Source organism: Nesoenas mayeri (genome assembly GCF_963082525.1).
Source record: "Nesoenas mayeri genome assembly, chromosome: 7".
Taxonomy (NCBI): Eukaryota; Metazoa; Chordata; class Aves; order Columbiformes; family Columbidae; genus Nesoenas; species Nesoenas mayeri.
The window spans coordinates 36,390,743-36,416,103 of record NC_137551.1 but is presented as its reverse complement, the minus strand read 5'-3'; the positions used below and the strand labels follow the sequence as shown (position 1 = coordinate 36,416,103).

The 25,361-nt window shown below is 44.8% G+C and overlaps 1 protein-coding gene across 1 annotated transcript in view; it reads right to left on the bottom strand.

Moving 5' to 3' along the window:
* Positions 1–25,361, bottom strand: part of LHPP (phospholysine phosphohistidine inorganic pyrophosphate phosphatase) — a gene marked incomplete at its 5' end in the record, with an annotated part of 76,171 nt that overhangs the window by 39,970 nt on the left and 10,840 nt on the right. The window contains 5 exons of the mRNA XM_080347838.1: positions 11,477–11,568; positions 19,720–19,812; positions 20,959–21,022; positions 23,468–23,621; positions 23,983–24,170. Of these exons, the coding sequence (XP_080203964.1) occupies positions 11,477–11,568; positions 19,720–19,812; positions 20,959–21,022; positions 23,468–23,621; positions 23,983–24,170 (591 nt within the window). The remainder of the gene's footprint in view (positions 1–11,476; positions 11,569–19,719; positions 19,813–20,958; positions 21,023–23,467; positions 23,622–23,982; positions 24,171–25,361) is intronic.

Sequence of the window (25,361 nt, the reverse complement as noted above, 5' to 3'; positions counted from 1 at the left end):
CCAGTGACTGGCAATGCAAAAAGGTTGCTCTGTAAGTCCTAGGACATTCAAAGCCGTATCTGCTCTGTGCAATGGGGAATTAGCACTGGAACAGGCTCCCTAAGGACATGTCATGGCCCCAAGCCTGACAGTGTTCAAGAACAGACTGGACAACGTCCTCAGACACACGGGGTGACCTGTGGGGTGTCCTGTGCAGGGACAGACGTTGGACTCCATGATCCTTGAGGGTCCCTCCCAGCTCAGGACATTATATGAGTCTATGAGGAGCTGGCATGGAGATGGGGATGGGAGTGTTTCACTAAGGACTGCTCCTCAGAGCAAACACACAATGTGGTTGAATTCATGCTGTAATGATAGTTTAACACATGGTATCTTTATCCAAATATTATTTAACAGCTTGCGTTACATGGAGCAGCGCTGGTCATCACCGTGTGTCCACCAGCTCCTCTGGCCACTGTCCCGTAGCCCCCGAATTGCTCCTTCTTCCCGAGAAAATCCTCTCCAACCCCGTGTGTGAAACCACAGGATGGCTAGCTAAGGAGGTGTCTTCAAAGAGATGCAGCTTTAAAAGCCTGTGTGCACAGAAATACAGCTTTGTACAAAACTACCGTATCGCGAAGCTCAGGGAGTGTTGAGAGGAGGCTGATCAGTCACGCCAAAAACTGCAGGAAGGGACTTTTCAAAGCAAAAGTCCGTTTGCTTTGGTAAAAGCCAACTCCCCACCTCTCTACATAGTTTAAAGATGACATGGAAGCTGAGTGTTTGCTAGAACGTCTCAACCAGCAAGGAAAAATAAAGAGTTCTGTCTGCAAGAATAAAAGCCAGCTCTTCCAGCGTGTGCCTCGCTTTCTTGTATGTCAGCTCCATTAACGCTGCGTGAAATGAGGGGTCTGTAACGGAGCAGCTGACCTGCAGCGGGACTGGCACTCACCGCTGGCCTACAGGAGATTTATTCCAGCTGTTTAGGTTTAGGTCCTTGCCTTTCACATGGTTATTCCAGTTAGGCTGTACTTAATAAATAAGTATCAGAGATAAAAAGAAGTTTCACAGTCTAGTTGCAAAGGGAGATTCATCTCTCAGGCAAAGAGGCTTCGAGCTTTCATATAAAAAGTAGGTAAAACATGGAAAAACTGTCCAAGCAGCTCGTCTGTGCCTGGTTTTGTGGCAGATTATAAAGTGGCCGGTCCGCAGAAGAGTTTCACTGCTGTGATGATCTAAGCATGAAAATCCCAAGAAGGGCTGGCACGCCTGAACACTCTTCTCAGTCTGTAACCAAATCAATTGGTTTCATATTAGATTAGACACTGATACGGTAAAACCCTTCCCCTCTTTTCATGATGATTGTTGGTGAAAAATGCCCAGCAGTATCCACGAAATCAGCTCTTGACATCATGTTTACACAGCAACAGCAGTTTTTTTCAGCTTCATTTGGGACTCGGAGACCAAACACTGCCCATGGTTGTGCTTTAGGCATCTTTGCTATAACAGCATTATAAATATGTAATGAGAATTTAAAAGGTAGAAGGAAAACAGATAATGGAGACACCCTGTCTAAACAGCACACTGAGCTCTCACCATCTGAGAAGAGCTACAGGTTCCAGAGTGAACTCAGCAACACGGAGGTAAAGCTGTGGTTGTTAGAGGATGAGCACAGGAGTTGCAGAGGAAATCTGCCCACCGCCTTGTTTTATACACACCATCATTTTTAAAGAAGACAAAGAAGCTTAGCACAGAAATATGAGGAACTCGGTTCAAGCAGTTTGGATTTAAAACAACAGCAAGGGCATCCATGCTGCGTGGGCACAGATCGTGATCAAATCCCTGAAGGTCAGCTCGGACAAAGCTGCTTTCAGATATCAGAGAGCAGAAACCAAGGGAGGTCATTCAGTACCTGGACATCTCAGGTGCTTCCACGGTCACCATGAGTGGTCTAAATTGTGCAGACTCAAACGACAACTGCGACTGATATCACCAGATATCGACAGTAGCTCAATACCTTTTAGCTCACCTAAAAGGAAACAAAACTCTCGTATTTATGGAACAGTCTCTTCCTGAATGGGATCTTTTTTGCTCCTATCATTTCCCCACAGACAACACTCACAAAACCCTTTTCCAACATGTGGCTCCAATCCTTCTCCTCCATCTTCAGGTATTTTCTTCCCCATTCCCACCTTCCCTAATTCACGGCCATGACAAATGTGCCGCCTGATTATCCGCCGACACAAGTATTTAGTGCTCCTACGCGGAAAGCAACAAATTTGGAAGCTTTTCCAACTTCCCCTCCAGATGATGTCACCTTGGGCGGGCGCCAGCCTGGGTTATGAGTGAAAATCCTTCACTTCAGGGTCAGCCATCCTCCTATTTTTAGGCTGATTTCAGTGTCCCGCAGCCAAAAGCTGAGCTGAACAGTTCATGTTATTCAAGTGCAAACGCCTGCGGGGCTGGAACAAAGCTGGGCTTTGTGGCAGGTGAAGGGGTCCTGCGGCACAGGAGCCCCTTTTAAAGGCAGGCGGCAGCTGCTTTGCTCGGCACGGTGCTCCGGCAGCTCACGCCAAGATGAAAATGGCTTCGAGCTCCTTCCATCCACAAACTGCAGCTGTAAATCCAAACCTGGGGTCTGAATTTGATCTGGCGCTGTGGAGCGCTGCCGGCCACGTCCTGCCCCACGTAGCGCTCTGGAAATCCGCGCTGTGAGAAACCCAGTTCTTCCAGTACAAACTGGGAGCGGGCTGGGGAAGAAGGGCCTTGTGGCCACAGCATGTAAAGTGCAGGAATTGTGCTAACATACAAACCGCTCGGCCCTGCTGACTCCATCACCCAGCTGGGACCCCCCCCGACCTCTCCAAATTCTTGTTAGTGGTGAAATAACGCTTTGCAGGCAGGTCTGAATGTCTGCAGAAAAGGAGACTCCACAACCCCCTGGGCAGCCTGGGCCAGGCTCTGCCACCCTCACCATGAAGAAGTTTTTTCTCATCTTTAAGTGGAACCTCCTGTGTTCCAGTTTGTACCCATTGCCCCCTGTCCTGTCACTGGTTGTCACCGAGAAGAGCCTGGCTCCATCCTCCTGACACTCCCCCTTTCCATATTGATCCCCAGGAATGAGTCCCCCCTCAGTGTCCTCTTGTCCAGCTCCAGAGCCCCAGCTCCCTCAGCCTTTCCTCACACGGGAGATGCTCCGCTCCCTTCATCTTTGTGGGTCTGCGCCATGTTGTGCTTTGGTCATTTAAGCAAGTGATGTGTTGCTGTAGGTACAACTGGTCCACACCAATCATAGCAATACATACATAGCAATCATACCAATACAGCAGTTTGGGTTGAAGGGAACTTCCAAGCCCATCCATTCCCACCCCTGCCATGAGCAGGGACATCTTCAGCAGCTCAGGTTGCTCAGAGCCCCGTCCAGCCTGGCCTGGGATGTCTCCAGGGATGGTTCATCCACCACCTCTCTGGCCAACCTGGGCCAGGCTCTCACCACCCTCAGTGTCAAACACTTCTTCCTCATGAATAAAATGAATCGCGCCTCCTTTAGTTTAAAATCATCAGAACGAGCTGCAGGTTGATACAAAGAGTGATAGCGTGTGCAGCAGCTCCAGCCATGGGCCAGCTGGGGCTCCCTGGCCCCGCTCCCCGCAGCCCAAGGCCCATCGCTGCTTTTAGGGTGGCTGGTGGCTCAAGTTTGAAGACTCGACACAGGACACGGACCCAATGCAGCAGCACCAGCCCTGTGTGCTGAGTGAGCTCATCTTTCGGCAACCTGTGAGCGCGCAGGGCTGAGCCGTAACCGTATGCGCTGTTGACAATGACTGAAAACCACAGACATGTACAAATCGTAATCGTTTCAGGGCAAAGTGTGAACATGAGTCACGTCCCAGCGCCAGCTGCAAGCTGTCCCCATAACCAGCAAAGAGCAACGCCCGGCACTGGCCAGGGAGCGCTGCTCTTCACCACAACCCCTTTCTTACATTACATTCCTACTCCTGCCACAGTATGTGAGCGCTCACATATGGAGTCATCAGAGTTTCCCAGCGCTTGCAGAAGACCTAAAGCTGGCACTGCCGGCTGCTTTATTTTGAACTCTGGACAAGTCCCATCATGTCTCCTGATGGGGAAGGGAACCAGCCACCGGCCCAAGCACAGCAGAAGCAGCCGCGGGAGCAGCAGTCCCTGTGTCTCAGCAGGCTGGCAGCCCTGCTCCCACAAACACCCATGGTGATGGTTTTAAACTGAAAGAAGGGAGATTCAGGCTGGGCATAAGGAAGAAATCTTTTTACATCGAGGGCGGTGAGAGCCTGGCCCAGGTTGGCCAGAGAGGTGGTGGATGAACCATCCCTGGAGACATCCCAGGCCAGGCTGGACGGGGCTCTGAGCAACCTGAGCTGCTGAAGATGTCCCTGCTCATGGCAGGGGGGGAACTGGGGGAGCTGGGAAGGTCCCTTCAACCCAAACCAACCTGTGATTCTATAAGCCTCAAGGTGACCCTCCAGGATCAGCAGGGCATGTAGCACAGTGTTAAATCATGAATATTTGGCTATTCATGTGTGCAGGGTGCCAGCACAAGGTGCTGCTCCAGCACCACAGCTCCCAAGCATGTTTACAGCACAAGCAAGAGCCCAAGCCAGGAGATTACATTTCAGATACTGAGCCATTTGCTCCAAAGGAGTTACATCAGCAGCTGCCTTGGCCTGCCTCTCTCTTGTTTGCTTCTCTCTCCCTTTGAAAACAACACTCTGCTTTGGTTTTATCAATCAGAGCAGTCTCCCCTTCTGCCATGCTCCCCATGCTGCTCGCTGAGAGGACTCCATACACCAAGCAAGCCAGGATGACATTTAACTACAGGAAAAATAAATGCAGAGAAGAGGAACCTGCGTTTTAAAAAAAGGAAATCCCTAGTGAAACCACAATTATGCAGCTGTCCCATCTCTGCCACTTCTGCAGCATGTTTCAACACGCTCATTAGCATTTTTACGGAAATAAAGTAGTTAGCGATTGGTATGGTATTCATCATCGCTGTCAAATGTTGAACAAGCTAATACAGCTCGGCATTCTGCAAGTGACAAGTGTTGAGAAACACCACTGCGCTCAGCCGGCTCCCAGGGCTGCTTCGCTGGGGAAATTTGCTACTCAAGCCTTAACGCTGGCGCTGAGAAAAGGCTCCTAAAGATAAAAATAAGCAAGGACCTGCTCCATGTCCCACCTTTTTAGCTGCATTTCTTGGGCTTGTCGCTGGGAGGGAGGCTGGAGATGGACCTGCCTGCCCTGGAGCCTGCAGGTCCCCACAGACTGGCAGCCCCTGGGGGGTGATGGGTGTCTGCAGTGACAGCGGGTGCTGAGCAGGAGATGAACACGCTCTGTGGAACCTTGGGAAGCCCCTGAGCTGCCTCCTTTCAGGCAGTCCAGCCAGCAGCACCTCAGCTCATGAATTATGTATCTGTGGAGAAGAGAGAAACACAAACACGCCGGACAAGCAGCTGCCAAGGGCTCTGGTGTTACTCGCACCATGGCCACGTCGGGTACAGGACGGCTGCCAGCCCAGGCTGAAACAGCACGTGCTACCGAGACATCGAGGCACCAGAGCAAAAGAGAACGAAAGCAAAACAGCCATTAGCTTTGGATGCTGTTCAGAGTAGGGTCTGGAAGTGCTTTAGTCCCACACATCAAGCCCACCTGGTCCTACTGGCTCTTGCTCCTCGTAGCTAACACTGACGCCATCTCCTCTTTCAGCCCTTCATTTATCAGCTTCGGAAGAGGAGAAATGGAAACTTTAAGGCGGCTGCTTCTGCTACTTCACGCGTTGTGTGGATGTGAAGCAAGAGGGGAAGTAAAACTGCAGCACAGGCTGACGCGGTCACCACCACTTTGATTTGCAAAATGCAAATCGCTTCCTTTCCTAAGTGTTTCAGATGTGGCAGCAGATCAGAGCAGGACTGCTAAGGAAAAGTCGGTCCTTGGACAGGTAGAGAGCAGAACTGGCAAGACTGCTGGGTAATATTGCATTTCCTCACTGGCCTGATACATTCCTCCCTTATTTATCCTTGCCTTTACTCCCATCACAGACTGATCTCTTTGCTGATACTCATACTAATTTTTTCACAACAGCACACAAGCATTTGTATGGCAACCACCATGGCTGTGTCTGGAGCACACTCTGCTTCCTCCAGGTTTACTATGGTACCAACAAATAAATCAACCTGCTAATAAAAAAACAAACAAACAACTCTCCCATTTCTCTTCTAGACTGAAGATAATTATATTTACACATTAGCTGTAATGTAGCAGAACTACCTGCTCCCCTTTTCTACATTCAGTTGTGCTTTAGCTCAGGTATAATCTGGATTTGGAATGGAATGGAATGGAATGGAATGGAATGGAATGGAATGGAATGGAATGGAGTGGGATGGAATGGAGTGGAATGGAGTGGAATGGAATGGAGTGGAGTGGAATGGAATGGAATCGAGTGGAGTGGAGTGGAGTGGAATGGAATGGAATGGAATAGAACAGAACAGAACAGAACAGAACAGAATAGAATAGAATAGAATAGAATAGAATAGAATAGAATAGAATAGAATAGAATAGAATAGAATAATAGAATAATTCAGTTGGAAGGGACCTACAATGATCACCTAATCCAACTGGTATTTCTCATATCAAACAGTAACCTTACAGGAAAGCAAACACTTGGTTATGTTCACTTAAAGAAACAGAAATACTCAAGACACACAAAAGATGATCCTTTAGACTCGGAGGGTAAAATCTTCTGCTTGCCAAGGTCACCACTTGCAGTTCAACAATAACATATTTCCAATGCAATTTGTTATTTTGCATCAGAATTGGCTATACCCTGCACTGAAAAATGGATGGCTGGATGGATTATAACAGCAGCAAAAACTTCATCCTTCTCACAGGCCACTCATTCCTAAAGCACCGGATCCTAAAGCTGTAATTTCTGTGCCTGGACATTTGAACGTACCAGGAAAATTTAAGGCTGTAGTCAGATGGGTGTGTTTATGCTAAGGCACTGCAGTATTTACTCTGAACTTCCTTTACAAAGCTGATTCAAAGATTATGGTAACCAAATTGTGGTCAAGAAATGGGTCAACACATGTGAAGATTCTCACAGGGACAGAGAAAACTGTGATTTGAATATGCAATAAATGGTGAATAAGCCTATGCCTTAGGATTGACTGCGATCAGCTATCGCGCTAAAATGAAAAGCAACTTGCTGGCACCAGGTTTTAATAAACATTGCTTAAGACGTTAACTAATAGGAATTATAATACAACTTCTTACAGTGTAAATATGGGCTGGAAGTCTTTAGTACTTGAAACAGGCTTAATGATCAGACTGTGAGGCCACCAGAATGGCTCTGGTTCTATTTCAGCACACAGGGAGCGTCTCTGCCTGTTCGTCCTCGTTCTGCACTTCTGCTACGCTCCACCAGGACCCACGAGATGTGAATAAACTAATAAAACGTTCATCCTGACTGTGGTTAGTGATGAGCTGAGCAAGAAAACGAGGGTGGAGGGATGAGCAAGAAAATGAGGGTGGAGGGATGAGCAAGAAAACGAGGGTGGAGGGATGCTGCTTCTCGGCAGAGCAGTAAGATGTGATGATTTCTTCACAAAAGGTGTCATGAACTTTCATTTACTATCACAGTGACAGCTAAGAACTTATCTATATTTATCTATTTATCTATTTTTTAATACAATAATCTCATAACTTCATTTAGGAGGTTACTACAAATATCCACCCTGTTTTTCTCAGTCCCTAATCAGCCGACAAGAGACCTTTCCTCTGTCCTAACCTTTGTCTCAATCACTTCTGGATTTTTCTCCTGGCAAGCTAATTGCCTATAAATCTGTACAAATTCTATATGTTTTGTTCCATCAGATAAGAGGAACAGATCACAAGCCACTTTATTAAGAAAGCCGGGATCATTATTCCCAGAGGATAATTATAAAGTGGGGAAACATGAAGTAACTTGACCCAGTTCTCCTGGAGAACAGTGGCAGAGCTGGAGAGGGACGGCAGCTCTCGCGGGCCCCGATCCTTTTATCCTCCATCCCTGGGGTGTCCTTTATGTCCGTAACGAGACAGCTCAGCATTGTCACAGTGAGATAAATCCCTAATCAAACCCAGAAAAATCTCACGTGGGCACTGAAGGGGACGAACCCACTATTTTGGAGTGGGTACCACTGCCAGGATTATCCCTGCTCACCAGTGATGGAAAGTTCTTTACTTACAAATCAAGACCTATAAATAACAACAAGGAGAAAAGAGTAAGTAATTCTCCCACCATGCCAAGAACTACCTGCAATTTGGTGCATTGACGCACCTGAAAAGCTGTTTCTGATTTTACAGGGCGACAGTTGGGAAAGCCTCAAAGTAAATCTCTGCTCTAACTTGCATGCTACAAAGAGGAATGAGGATATTACGCAGTATTGCAGAATCAATAGCTATTGTGGAAATTATTAGTTTGATGCCAAGGCCAATTAGCTGCAAGTGGAATTAGCACATACCCTGTGCGGGAAGACAAGTACATGTTCTTCCCTAGATGGGAAAGATGTTGGTTACAAAGTGTCTTCACACCGGAGTGCACAGAAACTTCAACATTAATCTCAGATTCCCCAATCTAACAGCAGACAAGAGTCTGCAGAATTATCTGATCTGTCCTGTAGATGGGACAAAGTGAGAAAGGACAAACCTGGAGACCAGACTGACCATCTAGATTTTACACCAAACAAAGGCCACACTTGGCCAGCCCAGCTACTCACCCATGTTGGAGAATCGTGCTGGTCGAGATCAACTCAAAACACACATCTTATCCCTACACCTTTCCATTATTGCCCTGACTTGTGCCAACACAAATGGAAATAAGGAGAGCTGCCCCCATGCACACTCATGCACCAGAGGTGACAACGTCTGCTGGTCGGGGACAGCATTTAGGTGAGGATGGAGGGGTACAGCCGCACCCCTCCAACCTACAGAATGACATGCAAAATGCCTTCACTGGTATAGCCTGTGAAAATAACATCATTCCCACTCACCAAGCTCTATGTTGTGAAATGCACCTGCAACAATTCCTCGGGATAGTTCCTCTGTTATTCTTCTTTTAGTCTCGAATCAGCTCGGCACCTGTTTTGCTGAAGTGAGGCACCACTGCGGTGGAAATGGAGAAAACTGCTCACGGTTGTAGCAATACAGAGACAACTCAACTGGGCTGATCACCCACGTCCCGAGCTGCACGACCCTCGTAACTGAAATCTGTGGAAATTCCACACTCAGCAATAAAACCCTGAAGCGTTTGTGCTTTACACTTCTGCAAAAACAGCTTGAGATGCTGGGGAGGTGCCAGAGCTGTGGCTGATACTGAACGTACTAACGGTGCCATCCAGAGGTACGTGGGTGTAGCACACAGCTCTGTGTCACCAAGGACTTCCATACAGTGAAAGAGAGGACCTATGCATCACCTTATATATCAGACTTTAATCTAAACTGCCATAAAATAATTACATTTTGTGTTATTTTTAATTTATCTTGCCCATCAGCTTTCCTTCGCTTTATTTTTCCACCTCTCTCAATACTCGCTGTGTGGTTTGATTTTCCTTGTGTACTAAATCATTCTTAAAAATATATACATCCCCAACCTCTCTTTGCAAAGAGGAGCTTTTTCATTTTACTCACAATTGCTAACAACAGGACTGGCACCACAGACACAGTATTTCACTGCCATACAACAGTGTATGATTTCACATAACAGCATCCACACACTCAAACAGGCAACATAACAGTGAAGAATAATCTTCTTTCCCCCTCTAGAACAGCTGATGACGCCCTTTCAGCTGTGAAATCATGACTCAAGCTTGATACAAGGAAATGTTTTCCTGCCACATGATTATACATATTTATACGTGTATGTGTGTATATATAGTTTATGGAAGTTGCCTGAACGCTTTGGATCCAGCATCACCTGTGGCACATGTTCTGATGGGCAAAGATGTCACGGGAGGTATTTGTTCACCAGCAAATGTCTAATTTACCTCTGTGTGCAGAGAAACCTCCTTCACTGGGACCCGTATCTGGGTGACATTACAATGTGTATTCACAAAGTGATCCCATTAATATCCCGTTAAAATAAACCACGGAATCCTTATTTTCTCCTTCGGGAAGTTAATGGGATTACACAGATTACAGACAAATATCCCAATAGCACAAACTATACACCCACTTTTTGAATCACTAGGATTTTTGGAGCGTTATTCAGGAAGATAACTGACTTTGAGATGCTCTATCTTAAAGATGCAAAAATACCTAACTACGCTACACTTGTATCTGTCCTTTTTTTTCTCAGAAATCACCACCTACTGGTCCTTTAGAATTAAGGCACCAGGTGTTATTTTGTCAGTTTATAGAAACTAAAAGGAAAATTGAGCAACAGATTGCCTTGAAAACTAGCAAGAAAACTTTTCGGCCTATAGCAAGCACCGTTCTCACTTGCTGCATCCCTCCCCGAAAAAAAAGCATCCTTCTTCTACAGTCTCGGTGTTTGAAAATAAAGAAAAGCTGTAAAAATATAAATTATCACAGAATCACAGAATCAACTGGGTTGGAAAAGACCTCAGAGATCATCGAGTCCAACCCTTGGTCCAACTCCAGTCTGTTTACTAGATCATGGCACTAAGTGCCACGTCCAACCTCACTTTAAAAACCTCCAGGGATGGTGAGTCCAGCACCTCCCTGGGCAGCCATTCCAATGCCTGACCACTCTCTCTGTAAAGAATTTCTTCCTAATATCCAGCCTAAATTTCCCCCGGCAGAGTTGAAGCCCATGCCCCCTTGTCCTATTGCTGATGCCTGGGAGAAGAGCCCAATCCCCACCTGGCTAGAACTTCCCTTCAAGTAGTTATAGAGAGTGATGAGGTCACCTCTAAGCCTCCTCTTCTCCAGACTAAACAAGCCCAGCTCCCTCAGCCTCTCCCCATAGGTCTTATGTTCAAGTCCCTTCACCAGCTGTGTTGCTATTATGTTAAATGATAGATAGAATCACAGGATGGTTTGGGTTGAAGGGACCTTCCAAGCTGATCCAGTTCCCCCCCTGCCATGAGCAGGGACATCTTCACCAGCTCAGGTTGCTCAGAGCCCCGTCCAGCCTGGCCTGGGATGTCTCCAGGGATGGTTCATCCACCACTTCTCTGGCCAACCTGGGCCAGGCTCTCACCACCCTCAGGGCCAACAATTTCTTCCTCAGGTCCAGCCTTAATCTCCCCTCTTTTAGTTTAAAACCATCACCCCTTGTCCTATCGCAAGAGTCCCTGCTAAAAAGTCCGTCCCCATCTTTCTTATCAGCCCTGTTTAAGTATGAAACTCAGAACGCAGCATCTTTGGCAGAAAGGTAAATTAAAAAAATCATCATCTATGGTTATTTCCCCTCTTTCCATGCTTGTCCATAAGGAATAGGGGGTGCAGGGGGAGCACTGACCTGTACTTGCCCGTCCGCACTTGCACACCTCTCATTCCGCACCACTGGGCGCCCCCGACGTCGTTCACAATATCATCCCCGATCATGATGGCCTGTCAAAGCAATGAAATACGGAAAAGCTGTAAGGCATCAAGCGGATTTTATTCCTGCCATACGTCACGCTCCTTTGACATAACAAACAGCTTGATTTGATGTTTTATACTGCCATCAGACAAATTAAACAAGATAATATTGTCATCGTATTGATTAAAAGTCATCCTACCTTGAATGTAATTCATGCTATAGCTCCTTGAGTAATGTACTGGTGCGCTATACATCTGTACAATTTGTAATCCATCTCAAAAATCAAAGTGATTTGGCACACAGCTCAAAGAAAACATTGAATTTTATAGAGTTAGGCCTACTCTGTTCCTATCAATCCACCTATGTTATGCTCCAAACAATTTAAACTAAGTTTAACTTGTAAAGAACTTCCTTAAAATAGGTATTCTAAAAGCTAGTCAAAAGCTTAAGCTTGTGACTGCTGAGATATGTAACTTCACAGAGCTTAATTCCAACACATTCTCAGGTTGATACAGAAATTTGGGAAATCACATTAAAATCTAATTTATTTGTTTTTGCACAATGTGAGACGACAGGTCCAGGCCTGGCACGGTTTGTGTTACGGTCAGCTCAAGCTTATGCAAATTGTAATAAACTCGATTGAGTAGGTTACCTAAAATATAAACGAGGAAAGACCTTCTGGTTGTGGTAAGATTTGTCTGAGCATCTGATGAAAACACGTAGCTCATGTTGCCTTCCTCGCTTAGAATAGATCTTAAAAAGATCTATTTTAAATTAAATCTCGGGATCTTTTTCATTGACAGCCACACCTACAAAATTTCACGTGCTTATTATCATCCTGCATCAAAAAATTATTGCATTTCTTTTAATCGTCAAATTTAAAAACGGTTGGAGGGGGTGCATTTTATAGTTTCAACAAAAAACGGCACATACACAAAACAGTAATCTTCAATTAATAAGCAAAAAATCAGTTTTCAACCTTCCAAAACCATTCTGGATTATTCTGAGGGGAACGGAGGCAGCACCTAAAACTGGGGAAACACACCAGCTTTGAAAGTCCATAATCTAGTTTATCTATTAGATTTCAAAGCATGATTTTGCATCTTCTGTATCAAGGTTGAATTTAATCTACAGTATATTAACTAGTTGTATCTTCAACCACTTGCTCTTTATCTTGTTGAATTATCCTCCTACTTCATTAATGTAACTGTCAGGCTTTCACAACCAGGGCACCTTGCAACGCTCTGGAAATTCCTGCCTCAATTTCCCTTCCTTCCATGTACTTTTGATTATTTTCACACCTGCACATCAGATGAGCGGAGTCATTATGGAAATCATTTCTTTTCTTACTAAAGAAACTGCTCTTGTGTTTTGTGCGGTTTGAGTTTATCCTAAGGTCTGTCATGACAGGTCCTTGTCCCACACACAGGGCTTGGGGGGTTAAAAGGCACGTTTGGAGGGGACCAGGATTGTTCTGTGTGGTGGCTGGGGACACACAGAAAGCAAATCCAGCATTTTTCCATCTATGGAAAACTGGTAAATAGTCAGAAAGCTCATGGAACGAGGCACAGGCGGCAGAAGCAGCGACTGGCTTCTCCAGAAGGGTCAATCCAAAGGGAACGCTGAGTCTTCCATTCAGCTGGCTGCAGCTTTAAGGACAAAAATAACTAGAAAGGCTGTGTTGTAGGTGCCATCCTGGTTACCGGTTCTGCCTAATAGAAAATTCTCTTCTTCCTTCGCCTTCCTACGGAAGCAGCTCTTTGTTTTCACACAACGCACAAGAGCCAGCGCATCGTCTGTGTCACCCACACGTCAGGTCCCCGTCTGTGAGCAATCACAGGGCAGGACTAAATCATACATAACGAAGTCTAAAAATACTAAAGCTCCAGACCTATTTTTATTAATCATCTAATTACAAGAGAACCTTCTCCCCTTTATGAACTAAAAAATCTCAGGACAGACCTAAAGCCCGAGCTGAACAGAAGATTTTCCGAGAGCGTTCATGAACCAAGCTGAGCTATGAACACGTATCTCTGAACAGCCTCAGCTGATAATAAAACAAACCCACTTCTGCGTAACGCACCCGGTGCAGGTGCAAGATTATATATAGTAGTTACCAGCCCAGTCTATCTTCTGTGTTGTTTTTAAACGCTGTGCACATAAGGGATGATCATCATCCCTCGGGAGATGGGATGTAATAGGACGCCCTCTTGAGTCAAGGCTCATTTGCCCAGTTCCACATTGAAGTAGTTTATTTTGAAGCAGTTTATATACATCCACCCTTGCTTCGTTCTGCCTAGAAGTGTCTCCACTATGGCCAGGCCCTGAGAGCGGCTTTAAGGAGCAGAGAGACATGACTTGTGACAAAGGGGTCACAGCTGGGGAAAACACACCCATAGGGACAGAGCAGCAGCCGAATTAGGGACAGGTAGCTCTGCCTTTCCATCCCTCTGCTCACAAACTGCTTCAACGCCACCAGATGCTGGAGGGCTCAGTCTTTTTCCCCTCATTATTAGACCATTTCCCTTATCCGCTCTGCTCATGGAAATGTGTGTGGTCCTAGTAAGATGCCTTCCCCTGTAGATCATTCACCTTTCCTTATGGCTCTTCCAAACAAGCAATCCAGCAAGAAATGGGGAGAAAATGATGGGTTAATTTTAAGCATTTAGTAAAGAAAAGCACATATACACAGACGAGGGAAACAAAATAATCCCACTGTTATGTGCAGAGCTGCAAAGAACCTGGCGGCACCACTCCCAGCCAACCACCGGTACCAATTTCCCCCCAAGCTGCTTTGAGATGTTTAATCATTCTCAACCACTGCCTTTAATAGCTTCTAATCCTCTCTTCTTATATAAGTCCTCCCAATGCCTCCCCGAGGGGGACAGGGAAGGGCTGTGGGGTGGAACCCCAAAGAGTTCGCCCTGACCTCTGCCACCCACACACCATGAGATTCCTGGAATAAAGGCAATTTCAGCCCTGTTTCCTCTAAACTCTAAAACTGAATTTCCCCTGGAAAAGCAAAAGGGCAGAGCGGGGCAGCCCAGCGAGCACTCACTCGCTTGCCAGGGCTGTATTTTACCCCATCCAGCAAGTTTTCCCCCCAAAATACCCATCAGCTCTGCGAGTGCAGCTGCAGATGAGCAGCGATGCCTGTCCAGGCCAGCTTGTGGCATACGCATACAAAAATGTACTCCAGCCCCCGGGGATTTCACAGATTTACTATCGGTGAAGGGCAATAATCACTAAAGGAGGAGCAATTATTCCCAAATCATTTAGGATTTAAAAAATCATTGGCAAGAAGATGGAGGTCAAAAGGTGCACTGTCAAGGGAAATAAAAAAACTCTACCTGTCAAATCTGGGTTTAACTTCCTCCCTGGCTGCAATATGGTAAGAAAAGAGAGAAAGATATAAAACTGAAAGGTCACATACCCACTGAAAGCAAGAATTAAAAGATCCCCATTCGTGTTCACATTTTACACAGGGATCACACCATTAATCTGTTCTATTATTCTGCGGAAGTTACTTTTTTTTAGATCAGCTACAAATTTACTACAAAGAGCAAAAATGCAGTGAAACAATCTCTCCAGTTTTACGACAAGTCATTGAAGAATTCATTTATATTTTCCTAAACCGTATGGCTGGTGAGAGATGGTGTGTGTGGTTGTACGCATGTAGTAAATAAAACCCATGTGTGCCAAAGCTGACCGAAGCCACCACTCTTGAGCAAACTCAACCCAGATCGGCATGATGATGGAGATGAACATGACCTCCAAGAATTCGGGGGTAGGAAGACACAATATAATCCCCGCTGGATAAACGTGTGTGGCACAGGAATCCCCATCACGGTCAGTTATTTTAGGGGTGGTGTCTGGTCACAAAACCAGAGCTGAGTGGAGGTGGGGACTGGTTGTCAGGCATTGGAACAGGCTGTCCAGGGCAGTGGTGGAGTCACCATCCCTGGAGGGGTTTAAAAGGCGTTTAGTCGAGGTTCTTAGGGACGTGGGTTAGTGCTAGAATTAAGTTATGGTTGGACTCGATGATCCTAAGGGTCTCTCCCAACTGAAATGATACTAATTCTATGATTTTATGACTGACTCCTCTTGCCCACAGGAGCAGCCAACACTAGTGATTCTCCAGAGATGCTGGTAGGGTGGTGAATGGGAACCCCGCGTACCTTTTGACTGCAAACAGAGCTTCGGCATTCACTAAAACCACAGAAAAATGTTTAATTAGGAACAGAACTATGGAGTAAGATAATGAATGAGGCAGAAAGACAATTTCCATCCTACGCAGCCATGCCCGTGTTGCAGTGCAGTCTTTACTAGGCCAAGCTCAGGTGTGGTACTTTGGAGGCTGGAGCTTATGGAGGATGCGAATGAAGAGGTGCACAGAAGGAAGTGTGCAAACTTCAACAGGATATTTAACCAGTTAGTGTTTCTAGAGTCAAATATATTTATGCCTACGCTTAATTACTTTAATCAAGCTAAATGTGCCAGAGACATAAGGAAATAAAGCTTATACGTAAAATCTTGATCAATGTATGAAACCACTTTACACAAGAAATACGAGGCATTTACTTCTGTCCCTATTCTCCTTGGCGCAACTGATAATCCTTTAAGCTTCAGGAATATGATATTCCTGTTAATTATGTTTCTGTCTTGGAACCACTACCTGAGCAAACACATCGCACGTGGCCCCTGGCCTGGGAGAAGCCGCACAACAAGGCAGGTGGAACAAAGAAACAGGTTAAACCTCCAGGGCAGATTTCCAAAGCTTGGAACTTGGCTTGGCCGCTTCGGAGGGGCCATCGGCGTGGTGGCAGGTCCGGGGTGACCTCCCTCTGCTCTCACGCGTCACTAACTCCCACCTGAGACTTGCAGGTGGCAGAAATGGGAATTGGTTTAACTACCAGTAGTTTATGCACTCCGGTATGACCTGCCATAACTCCCATTAAAGCAGGACAATTTGCTACAGAGAGAACTTTTTTTATGGTTATATAAAACCAGTGGAACCTTAACATTATTTAGGTTTTATTGTAAAGCTGTAAAAATCATCCGCTGTTACGGCTGCCTTAAAACATATGAATTAGGTATTTCAGTAACCTTTAAGATGTGTTATTCTTTGTCATATTACCGAATCATAAGATAGGTCTGGTTACCTCTAAGAGGTTTAAATTTCCAATCTATTAAAGTAATACCTGCAATCTGTTATTTCTAGGCCATTGAGGAAAGGTTAAAATGAAAATTGGACTTTGGGGAGTTGCTCCTGTTCTAAGTGCAGGTTGAAAACATCTCGGCAGCAGAAGGCAAAGTCAGGGTCTCGGTGAGAAGCAGTTATCAAGGGAAACGACTGGTGATAACTTTATTGATTAAAGCAGCTTGAGAAATTTCAGGTTTGCCACTGTCTAGCATTAGCGTGGTGAGACAGCTTTATTAAAAAGGTATTTTTCATTAAAAGTCAGGTGAAAGAAAACTGTAATACGTTTTCATAAGCACAGCTCACCTACAATGGTTTAATGCTGGGATGGATTAAATGCATTCCACAGGTGGAATAAATTATTGGCAAACATTTATAAAAATAAAGGCAAGTAAAACCAGTCCTTGTCATGTCATTACAAATGCAGGGAAGCATTGCTCATTCAGGAGAAAGATTAAAACGTGACACAGTGCATTACTAAGGAACTTATTGAGCTGCATATACTGAGTTTTTGTTATTATGTCTGTCTAACTAAACCAACCTGCAAATCCTTCTCAAAAGAACATTAAAGTTGCAAGGTCAAGTGCTCAAAAGTTAGGAAAGTATGTTAGAATTCCAGTAGTTTGCTCTGCTGTAATTTTTTGCTCTTATGCATGTGCGTCATGATCGGGGTCTAGAAAAAAGTCTGTGTCAAAATATGAATTTAGTCACTAATAGCACTATGAATATCTGGCAAAGAGTGGATAAATAGTAGTGTCTGCTGGCGACTATTACAGCTTTTCCATGCCCAAAACAAATCCTCCTGAAGCCGATGGGAACCACTCACTGAGGCTCACCCTATGGAACCATTTTTTGCCAGCTTGGTGATGCATTAAATCAGATTTTGTTCCCTGAAGCAAAGTTTCTGAGGCAGGAGTTGCGGTGTCCTGCCGCATCCCTGTAACAACAGCCTCCCTCGGTGCCAGGGGCTGACAAGATCTCGATATAATGTGAAAAACAACGTCTGAGGACAACCACACCGTCCTGCCTATGGAAACAGCAATGCCCCTACACTTAAAACCCCAAAAAGAGCTTTTCCCTCCTACTCCTGCACACTGTTTGAAACACAAACCTTAGTGCATCTCACTCAGACAAACAGTATCCAAGGGCTGAGCTCAGTGAGTTTTGGTTTCTTCCTCTGCTCTTTTTTCCCAGCTACTTTTTCCCCAAATGCCATTCCGTGTCTGAAATGGATTTTTTGGTTTGATGGTTGGATTGAATAATTGCTGTGGCTGTACCTGGGATCCCGTGTTCGGGCTGAGCCACCTGTGACTGGGAAAATAGCAACACGCTGAAGGGAGCACAGAGAAGAGGAGCTGGGAGGCAGAGGGACCGAATCCCAGGGGATGCTGCTGAGACCTAAACACACAGTTTTACTCAGAGAAAACTACTGTAATGACAACAATTCCGCAGGTAATCGGAGGGAGGAAACATCCAGGGAGACAAGCAATTATTTTGGTTGTTACCTGGAGTAGAAGTAGCAACAAGGAGACGCAGTTTACAAAAGAAGCATCCCCACAAATCTCCGAACAAGCTGCCTGTGCCACGAGATCCACTCGCTGTGAACACCGTCCCCATGGTACTTACAGAACCCCAGTTGTGTGGCTCACTGAAAACTACTCCGGACAAAACATTAATAAACGTGGAGCGGGGAACACTCCTACAGGGAAGAAGATGGATTAGATGGCCTGCTAGGTCTTTTCCATCTCCCCATTCTATAATAAAGTCAAACCCAAGCACATACTGAATTACAGGGCCATAATTTCATCTCCAAGCCCTGGGGACCTACAAGCCACCCAAACTTCATTCCTGTTGTTTATAATGTCACCAAACCCCCCTGATGGAATTATTACGTTGTCATTCACTGCTGTCTGTGAGTCATCTCATACTCATCCCTGTGTCCTGTGTGACATAACAACAAATCAATAAAAAGGATCTGGGCACAACTACAGAGAGGGGAAAAAACGGGCTGTACTAAGCAAGTAGGGAGCATCACACAGTCAGTGTGTTTCTGGAAAATGTAATGAATCCGATAACACAGGAGGAGTTTGGGGTCAGTCAGCGCTTCCCATTCACTGAAATTAGAAAATATCTTACTTCTGCCTTTCCCTTTTGCTAAAAAAAGGTAGGCACGGTGACACTAAATGTCATAAATAACATTTTGGCACCGTGCTGCAGCCTCCAGTCACCAAGGGGACTGCCAGGCATTGGGGCACCTCTCATCTTGCGAGGCACATCTTTCATAATTTATTGGGAAAACTAACTTGTATTCTTTTGTAGTGCTTTCTTTAGCCTCCAAATAAAGGAATTTCACAAGAAACGTGTGTTTTGAACTATATGGTTTGTTTTCAACTATATGGTTTAGGAGGAAGGCAAATAAGAAAGCACAACACAAGTGCAAGAAATGGCGGTGGAGAATCAAGGGATGGATGGAAGAGTCTAAATTGGGTAGAGGAATGGATGGCACGAGTCACAGCAATGAGAGACAGATGGGAATGAAAAGGGAAATAACAGGCAGTCAGAAAGAACCCTCAATAAACAGAGAAAACAATGTCCTGCTGTTCAGGTGGGTAACAAGTACGCACAGAGCAGAAGAAACTCAACAAGTCAGCATTTACCCTCTTGGCTGCCGGTCCACTTTTGTCTACTTTGCATGACTTGATAGAATAGGCAAAAATGAGGGGTTTCCCCTCTGAAGCATTTTGTTCATGTTTGTTTGTTTCAATAACTCATAGGAAGATCCCAAACACAAATATTTCTCTGCACACTGGCTCTGAAACAAAATATTTGCACATCCACCAGACTTTATCATGTTGTCCTGACCACATTCCCTTCAACTTCAGCTGTAACTTTCCATGAATGACAGCAAACCACAACCAAAACAGCAGCAGTGGGTGTAAGCACACGGCACAGCCAGTGGTCACGGCATCAGGAACCTCACCTGCTGGGCTGGAACTCCCATTTCTGCTAAGGCTGATTCAAAGAACATTCCTGCTGGTTTCCCCACTACCTCAGCTTCAATATCACAAGCATACTGGAAAAGAAAAGAGACACACGAAAGATGCTGATCAGAAAAGGATTTGTTCAATTCTGTAACTCCAGTCAATTGCATAAAAATTATGTGGTTGTTGATTTTTACCCTTAAATGCCACAATGGAACAGCAAGCGAAGGCGCATGTCAGAGAATTTGGATAACACAAGTGTTTGATGCTCTCTGGAGGACAAAGTCCTCCTGAAACATCTCAAGTTACAAACCTGTTACATTTTCCATCACGAGAACATTCTTCACGCTTGGGCCCAGTATCACCCATTTTTGTAAGAGCATCACTCGTAAAGAAACAGCAAATACCCTTCACACAAAATGATCAAAAGCATTAAAAGATGTAGAGGGTTTCTTCAACCACCAGGCATATTAGTAATGATTCAAGTGACCAGCCAGATATGAAAACTTATTTTCCTGCGACTGAATATCAGTACTATGCTGAAAAAAGACGTGTTTCTAGCTTATTCCTAGATAACTAGAAGCCTGAACTTAATTGGGAGGCAAAAACTCTCCTCAAAACTCACATAGATATAAATAAATGTGCTGCAAGCATGCATTATATCCACTATCTTCTCTGCTTGTATACCACCTTACTTTGCTTTATTCTCTGTATTCACTGTGTATTTTTTAGTCTCTCTGCAAGCCTATAAAAGGGATAATAATGATTCTCTCCTTCTCTCACCCTTAGTCTGGGTTCCCGTTGTGTACAGAATTAATCAGGCTTAAAACCAGGATTGCACTAAAGTATCTTGCTGAATAAGAGCCTTTTGCTGTAAACTGTGGAGGGCAAGGGCTGTGTTAACAGCACCACACCAAACATAAGACGGACCTTCGGTTTTTCTGGGTATCTTGCATAAAATTTTCCAGGTTTTTCTTTTCTGACTCATTCATTGAAGGGCTTCACTTCCAACAAAGGCACCATGATGGCAAAAGTTCACATTTTAAACACGGAAAAAAATGAACAAAGCCAGAAAAGAAAATGAATCCGCTCGTCTTTAGACTGCACCAAATGATTTGCAATCTGTGGAAAGTTCCTCCACCAAGGTGAGTAATTATGGAAGATGACCCATCTTTATACCAGTTACTCTTTTAACAAGGTGCACAGAGCGAGTAAGCAAAATGCAGGCTATAAAATACCTCTAATGCCTTCATATATGCTCCGACATCAAGTTTCAGACCATCGGTTTCTTTATAGTAGCGTCTGGAAATGAAAGTGATAAAGTTCCAATGAAACGGCAGTTAAATAGAAAGAAACCATGTTTTATTATTTCTGTGCCTATACAGATGTCCATATGGCTGCAACAAAAAGTCAAGTCATCAGAAACTCATGAGCCTCAATTTAATGCCAGGAATTAAGTAAAGGACGGGCCGGGTATCGCGCAACGCGGGGGAAAAGATCTCGGACCAGATGCCCATCTGGGACACAACTCCCCTGCTTCAAAGGGATTTCAATGCCCTCATATCGGGGATAAACTTGGCCTGTGTTTTATCACAGGGAGTAAAGAACAGCAGTTACGTTGCTCCTCCTTTAATCCGAGATGGAGATCCCTTGGCAGATAGGAGAGGAGCGCTGGCACCAACCAGCAAGGGGCCCCGAGCTTGCTATGGAGACCATAAAATCACTGTTTTTACGGTGGTTTTCTTCGACTAGCAACTCACACTAATGCAGGTTTTCCAAGCTCTCCTGATCAGGGCAAAGACACGTTTCCATATGACAGGGTAAAAAGGATGAGCAGTCAGATACGGTTTTATGCCTTATCCTTCTGCCATTTTCGATTATTCAGCACAGCCTCCCTTTAAAATGACCACTTGACCTTTGCTAGAACAGCCATTAACCTTCTATAGCCTAGCGTAAACAGCTTAATTTTCTGACAGTGGCATGACAGAAGAAATTACAAAGCCAATTCCCACTCTCAGCCCAAAACAGATGCTAAATGTAAATCACTCCATTTTCAGGAGGAGGGCATTCTGCTTCAGTGACTCTGACACTTTGGGTTTCTATGGAATGAACTAAAACTTCAACCAAGATCAACCTACTTGTAGGCATTGTGTTAAGGTCCACCCAGTTACACCGATGCTGCACGTTAAAAACGAAGCTGGACTTTATATATGGCCCTTTGCACCAACAAGGCTTCTCTAGTTAGGTGAACAATTAATCCAATTTATTATCTCCTCTCTTCGAGCCAGAGAACTTACCTACCAGTGTAACTCATTCAGAACTCACATTCATGTTACTTAAATGATCAGTCAAAATGTGCTCGTGGTGAAAACTGAGTTCAGAATATCCCAAAATCTACGCTTTCTAATGAAAAATAACATTTCAAAACAATAACGGCAGGTCTGGTTTAGAGCTGCCTACACCAATGAGTGGTAAATGAAATATATGCTTTTAAATACAGAGGGTACAGAGGCATTTTTGCATTGATCATGTTGCAAATCTCAAACAAAGGTTGATTCTGTATTTCATTTTGAAAGGTGGCACTACCTAACGCAAAAGCTGGTTATTTTATGTACAGTTGCCATTCTGCTGTTGGCTCAACATTTTCTCCTCGTCTTTCTAACTGAGAAACTATAAGGATTTTTCACTCATGTTGCAGAATCAGAGGGCGAGTGTCAGGTACAACAACACAATGGATTTAACTGCTCCTTCCCGCTGACAAGTTCTACCAGTCTGGATCAATAACCCGCAAACTAAGAAGGGTTTTCATGCCCATTACGGTCTGTTGAACCACAGAAAAAAAGCTGTCGCTACAGTTTCCTCAAGCTAAACATACAGAGTCCCTTTTAAGCCCATATATTGCACAACACATAAGAATAACTCCTTCAAGACTGTAGGGATTTGTAATTACTCAGCGCTGACATTAATAATCTCCTGTTTAAAATCTCCAAATACATCTAAGTGAATGGTTTTAAGGAAACATCCAAATTCGCTGGCAGGATATTTCCTGCACGTGAACACAGGAGGTTAAAATTTACCTTTACTGTTCAGAGAATAACTAAAAATATCTTTTGATATTTGAACTATCAAAGCAATTGATCTGTCAGATGAAAAGCACAGGTGCTTTTGCAGGTCTTTGCCATACACACCAGCCCAACTACTTCTTAGCACATCCTTGGGTTCCCCCCTTATGTCTTCTCGGCCACCACACTCTGCTCACAATCTGAGAACATCTACCCCCATCTCCAACATAGTTGGGGTGGAGTGCGTGCAGCGCAGCTACTTCCATAAAGTGATAGGGTAAAATGAGAGGGTTTCTATATTAGCAACTAAATTTTGGCTTCTCACTCCTCATGTATAGCAATTCTCAAGCCACCAACATAAAAGTGCTTCATTGTGTATGACATTTTCATACATATGCTCAACCTGCAGAGATGCTAACGCCAAGTTTCAGAGACAGCATCTTTAAGTACCACTCCAACAGAAAAGAGTCATTTATGTCATATAAATCAATAGCCACATCCAATGTCAAGTCTCAACCACTACAAATGGAAGAAGAAACCTGGCTGACTGTTGCCTGAAACTGAGGATTTTTTAAAGTTGGTGGTGTGAATGCCCACATCGATATCCGGCCTTTGTTATGTACAAAAATACTCGGCAAAATTAACTATAGAGACTAGAGGCAGAAACAAACAGTGCTTCACTCACCCTCTGCCAAGGGAGATCAAAACAGGCTTCTCCATCCCAATCAGAACTCGGAAAGCTTCATTCAGGTTTGCATAGGTGAAGTTTTCTGCTGCGTCTCCGATAACCACGCAGTTTGGGTTTGCTTTATCGATCCCAGCAAATTCAGGGACGAGATCTGCAGAAGGAGGAAAAAAACTAAGTAAAATCCACAAATCCTTTACCATTTCAGCTCCCATTGGAACCGATGGTTTCCCCCCAGATGTGTGTTTGCTTTCATTCGTTCATCAACACATTAAAATTAAAAAAACAGAATCCAAGTTTGATCTGAATCAACTGTTCTTCAGACCCCTTCTACTCCTGCTTGGATCCTGCTGTATTTTAGTGTCTCAGGACTAAGGAAAAGCTTTTCCCTGTAGGAAAACAACAGCGGGGAGCTCTTCCCCCCACCCAAGCTATGGGAATTCAGTGCTCTATGGCAAAGCCCACGTCTCTCTGGGGTGTCCCCGTGTCCCAGCACTGCTGCAGTGTTGTCCCACCGTCGTGCACGAGCAAGTGCGGCCTCAGGTTCCGCTCCTTCAAGATGCGACAGGCTGCGGGGGCCGGGGCCGTGACTTCGGCCACCGAGATGTCAAAGCCCAAGCCCTGGAGCTTCTTCACAAACTGCTCCCGCGTCGCTTGGGTCTCGTTAGTGCAGAACCGCAGCTTCAGGCCAGACGCTTTGATCCTGTCGAGGAAAAGCCACAGAGGGTTAAGTGGGTAGAGAAAAGGAATTAAGAGTATCAGCTTTGCTGTTCTACACATAAGTTGCATAACATGCAATAAAAATGCAAAGACGAAATGCCAAAATAGGGGCAGGATGCCTTGCCAGGATGAAGATATACCTAAACATAATGATTATGGGCACTAGAGATGCAGTTTTCATGTGCAGAGCCCTTCCTATAGCATGTAAATGTCCTTCTGGAGCTGAGGTGGCAGCAGATGCGATGCCCACCATCCCCGGACACCAGTCAATCACACACATGCTCCCTCCACACACCAAAAACCCCCAAATCCAGTTCCTTTTCTTTAAACCGGTCCACAGGTGTAAGACACGCATGACCTGAGGGCGCTGCACAGCTGTGAGTGCTGGTTTTTAGCATTTTAACTGGGATTTGCACCTTTCCACCCATCAGTCACGGGCTGCAGGGATCTGTTGGAGGTACCAGCGAGGCTTTGCACTTCTGCACACCCCAGGTAAGAAGCCAGAGATGATGCTTATAGCAACACCGTGGTGGCTGCAGTTACATTTATCACTTAATCTCTCATCAAACACCTGTGCTGCTACTTGGTGGGTAATCCTGAGAAATATGGCACTCAACCGATTCACCAATAAAAGTTTGCATGTTTATAAATTCATATTAAAATATTATTACATTTCTCTGCATTAGGATGAAATTGGACTTTTCTATTAGGAAAGCCCCTGCATCGACTCTCAAGACAACAGAACGTGGTGGGTTCCTTTTCTAGGGAAGATGATCACAGCCGGTTGGTGTAAACACTGAAACCACCTCAAGGCAACGCATCCGATGATGAACTTTCCACCAAACGATTCTTAGAAATCTGGTCCTGACCCAGAGAGCCCCTTCCACCCATTCAAACCGCACGCCAGCATCTCCTTCAATAGCTCAGGTGATTCATTTCTTTCTTATTATTTGTCTTTCCTAATCATAGGTATGTGAATTATCAATTACACTTAGTGGTTAATTGCCCTTCATAAAGATAGCTTTTCTATTTTAAATTAGGCAGTTAATATATTGTAACTAATAGCATCCACTTGTACGTTATAAATATATCTTCATTGATTGGAGCAGTGAATGTGAGATTCGCTCACAAGTTAATGAAGCAATTGAGTGAAGAAGTGCAGGGTGTACCCAGG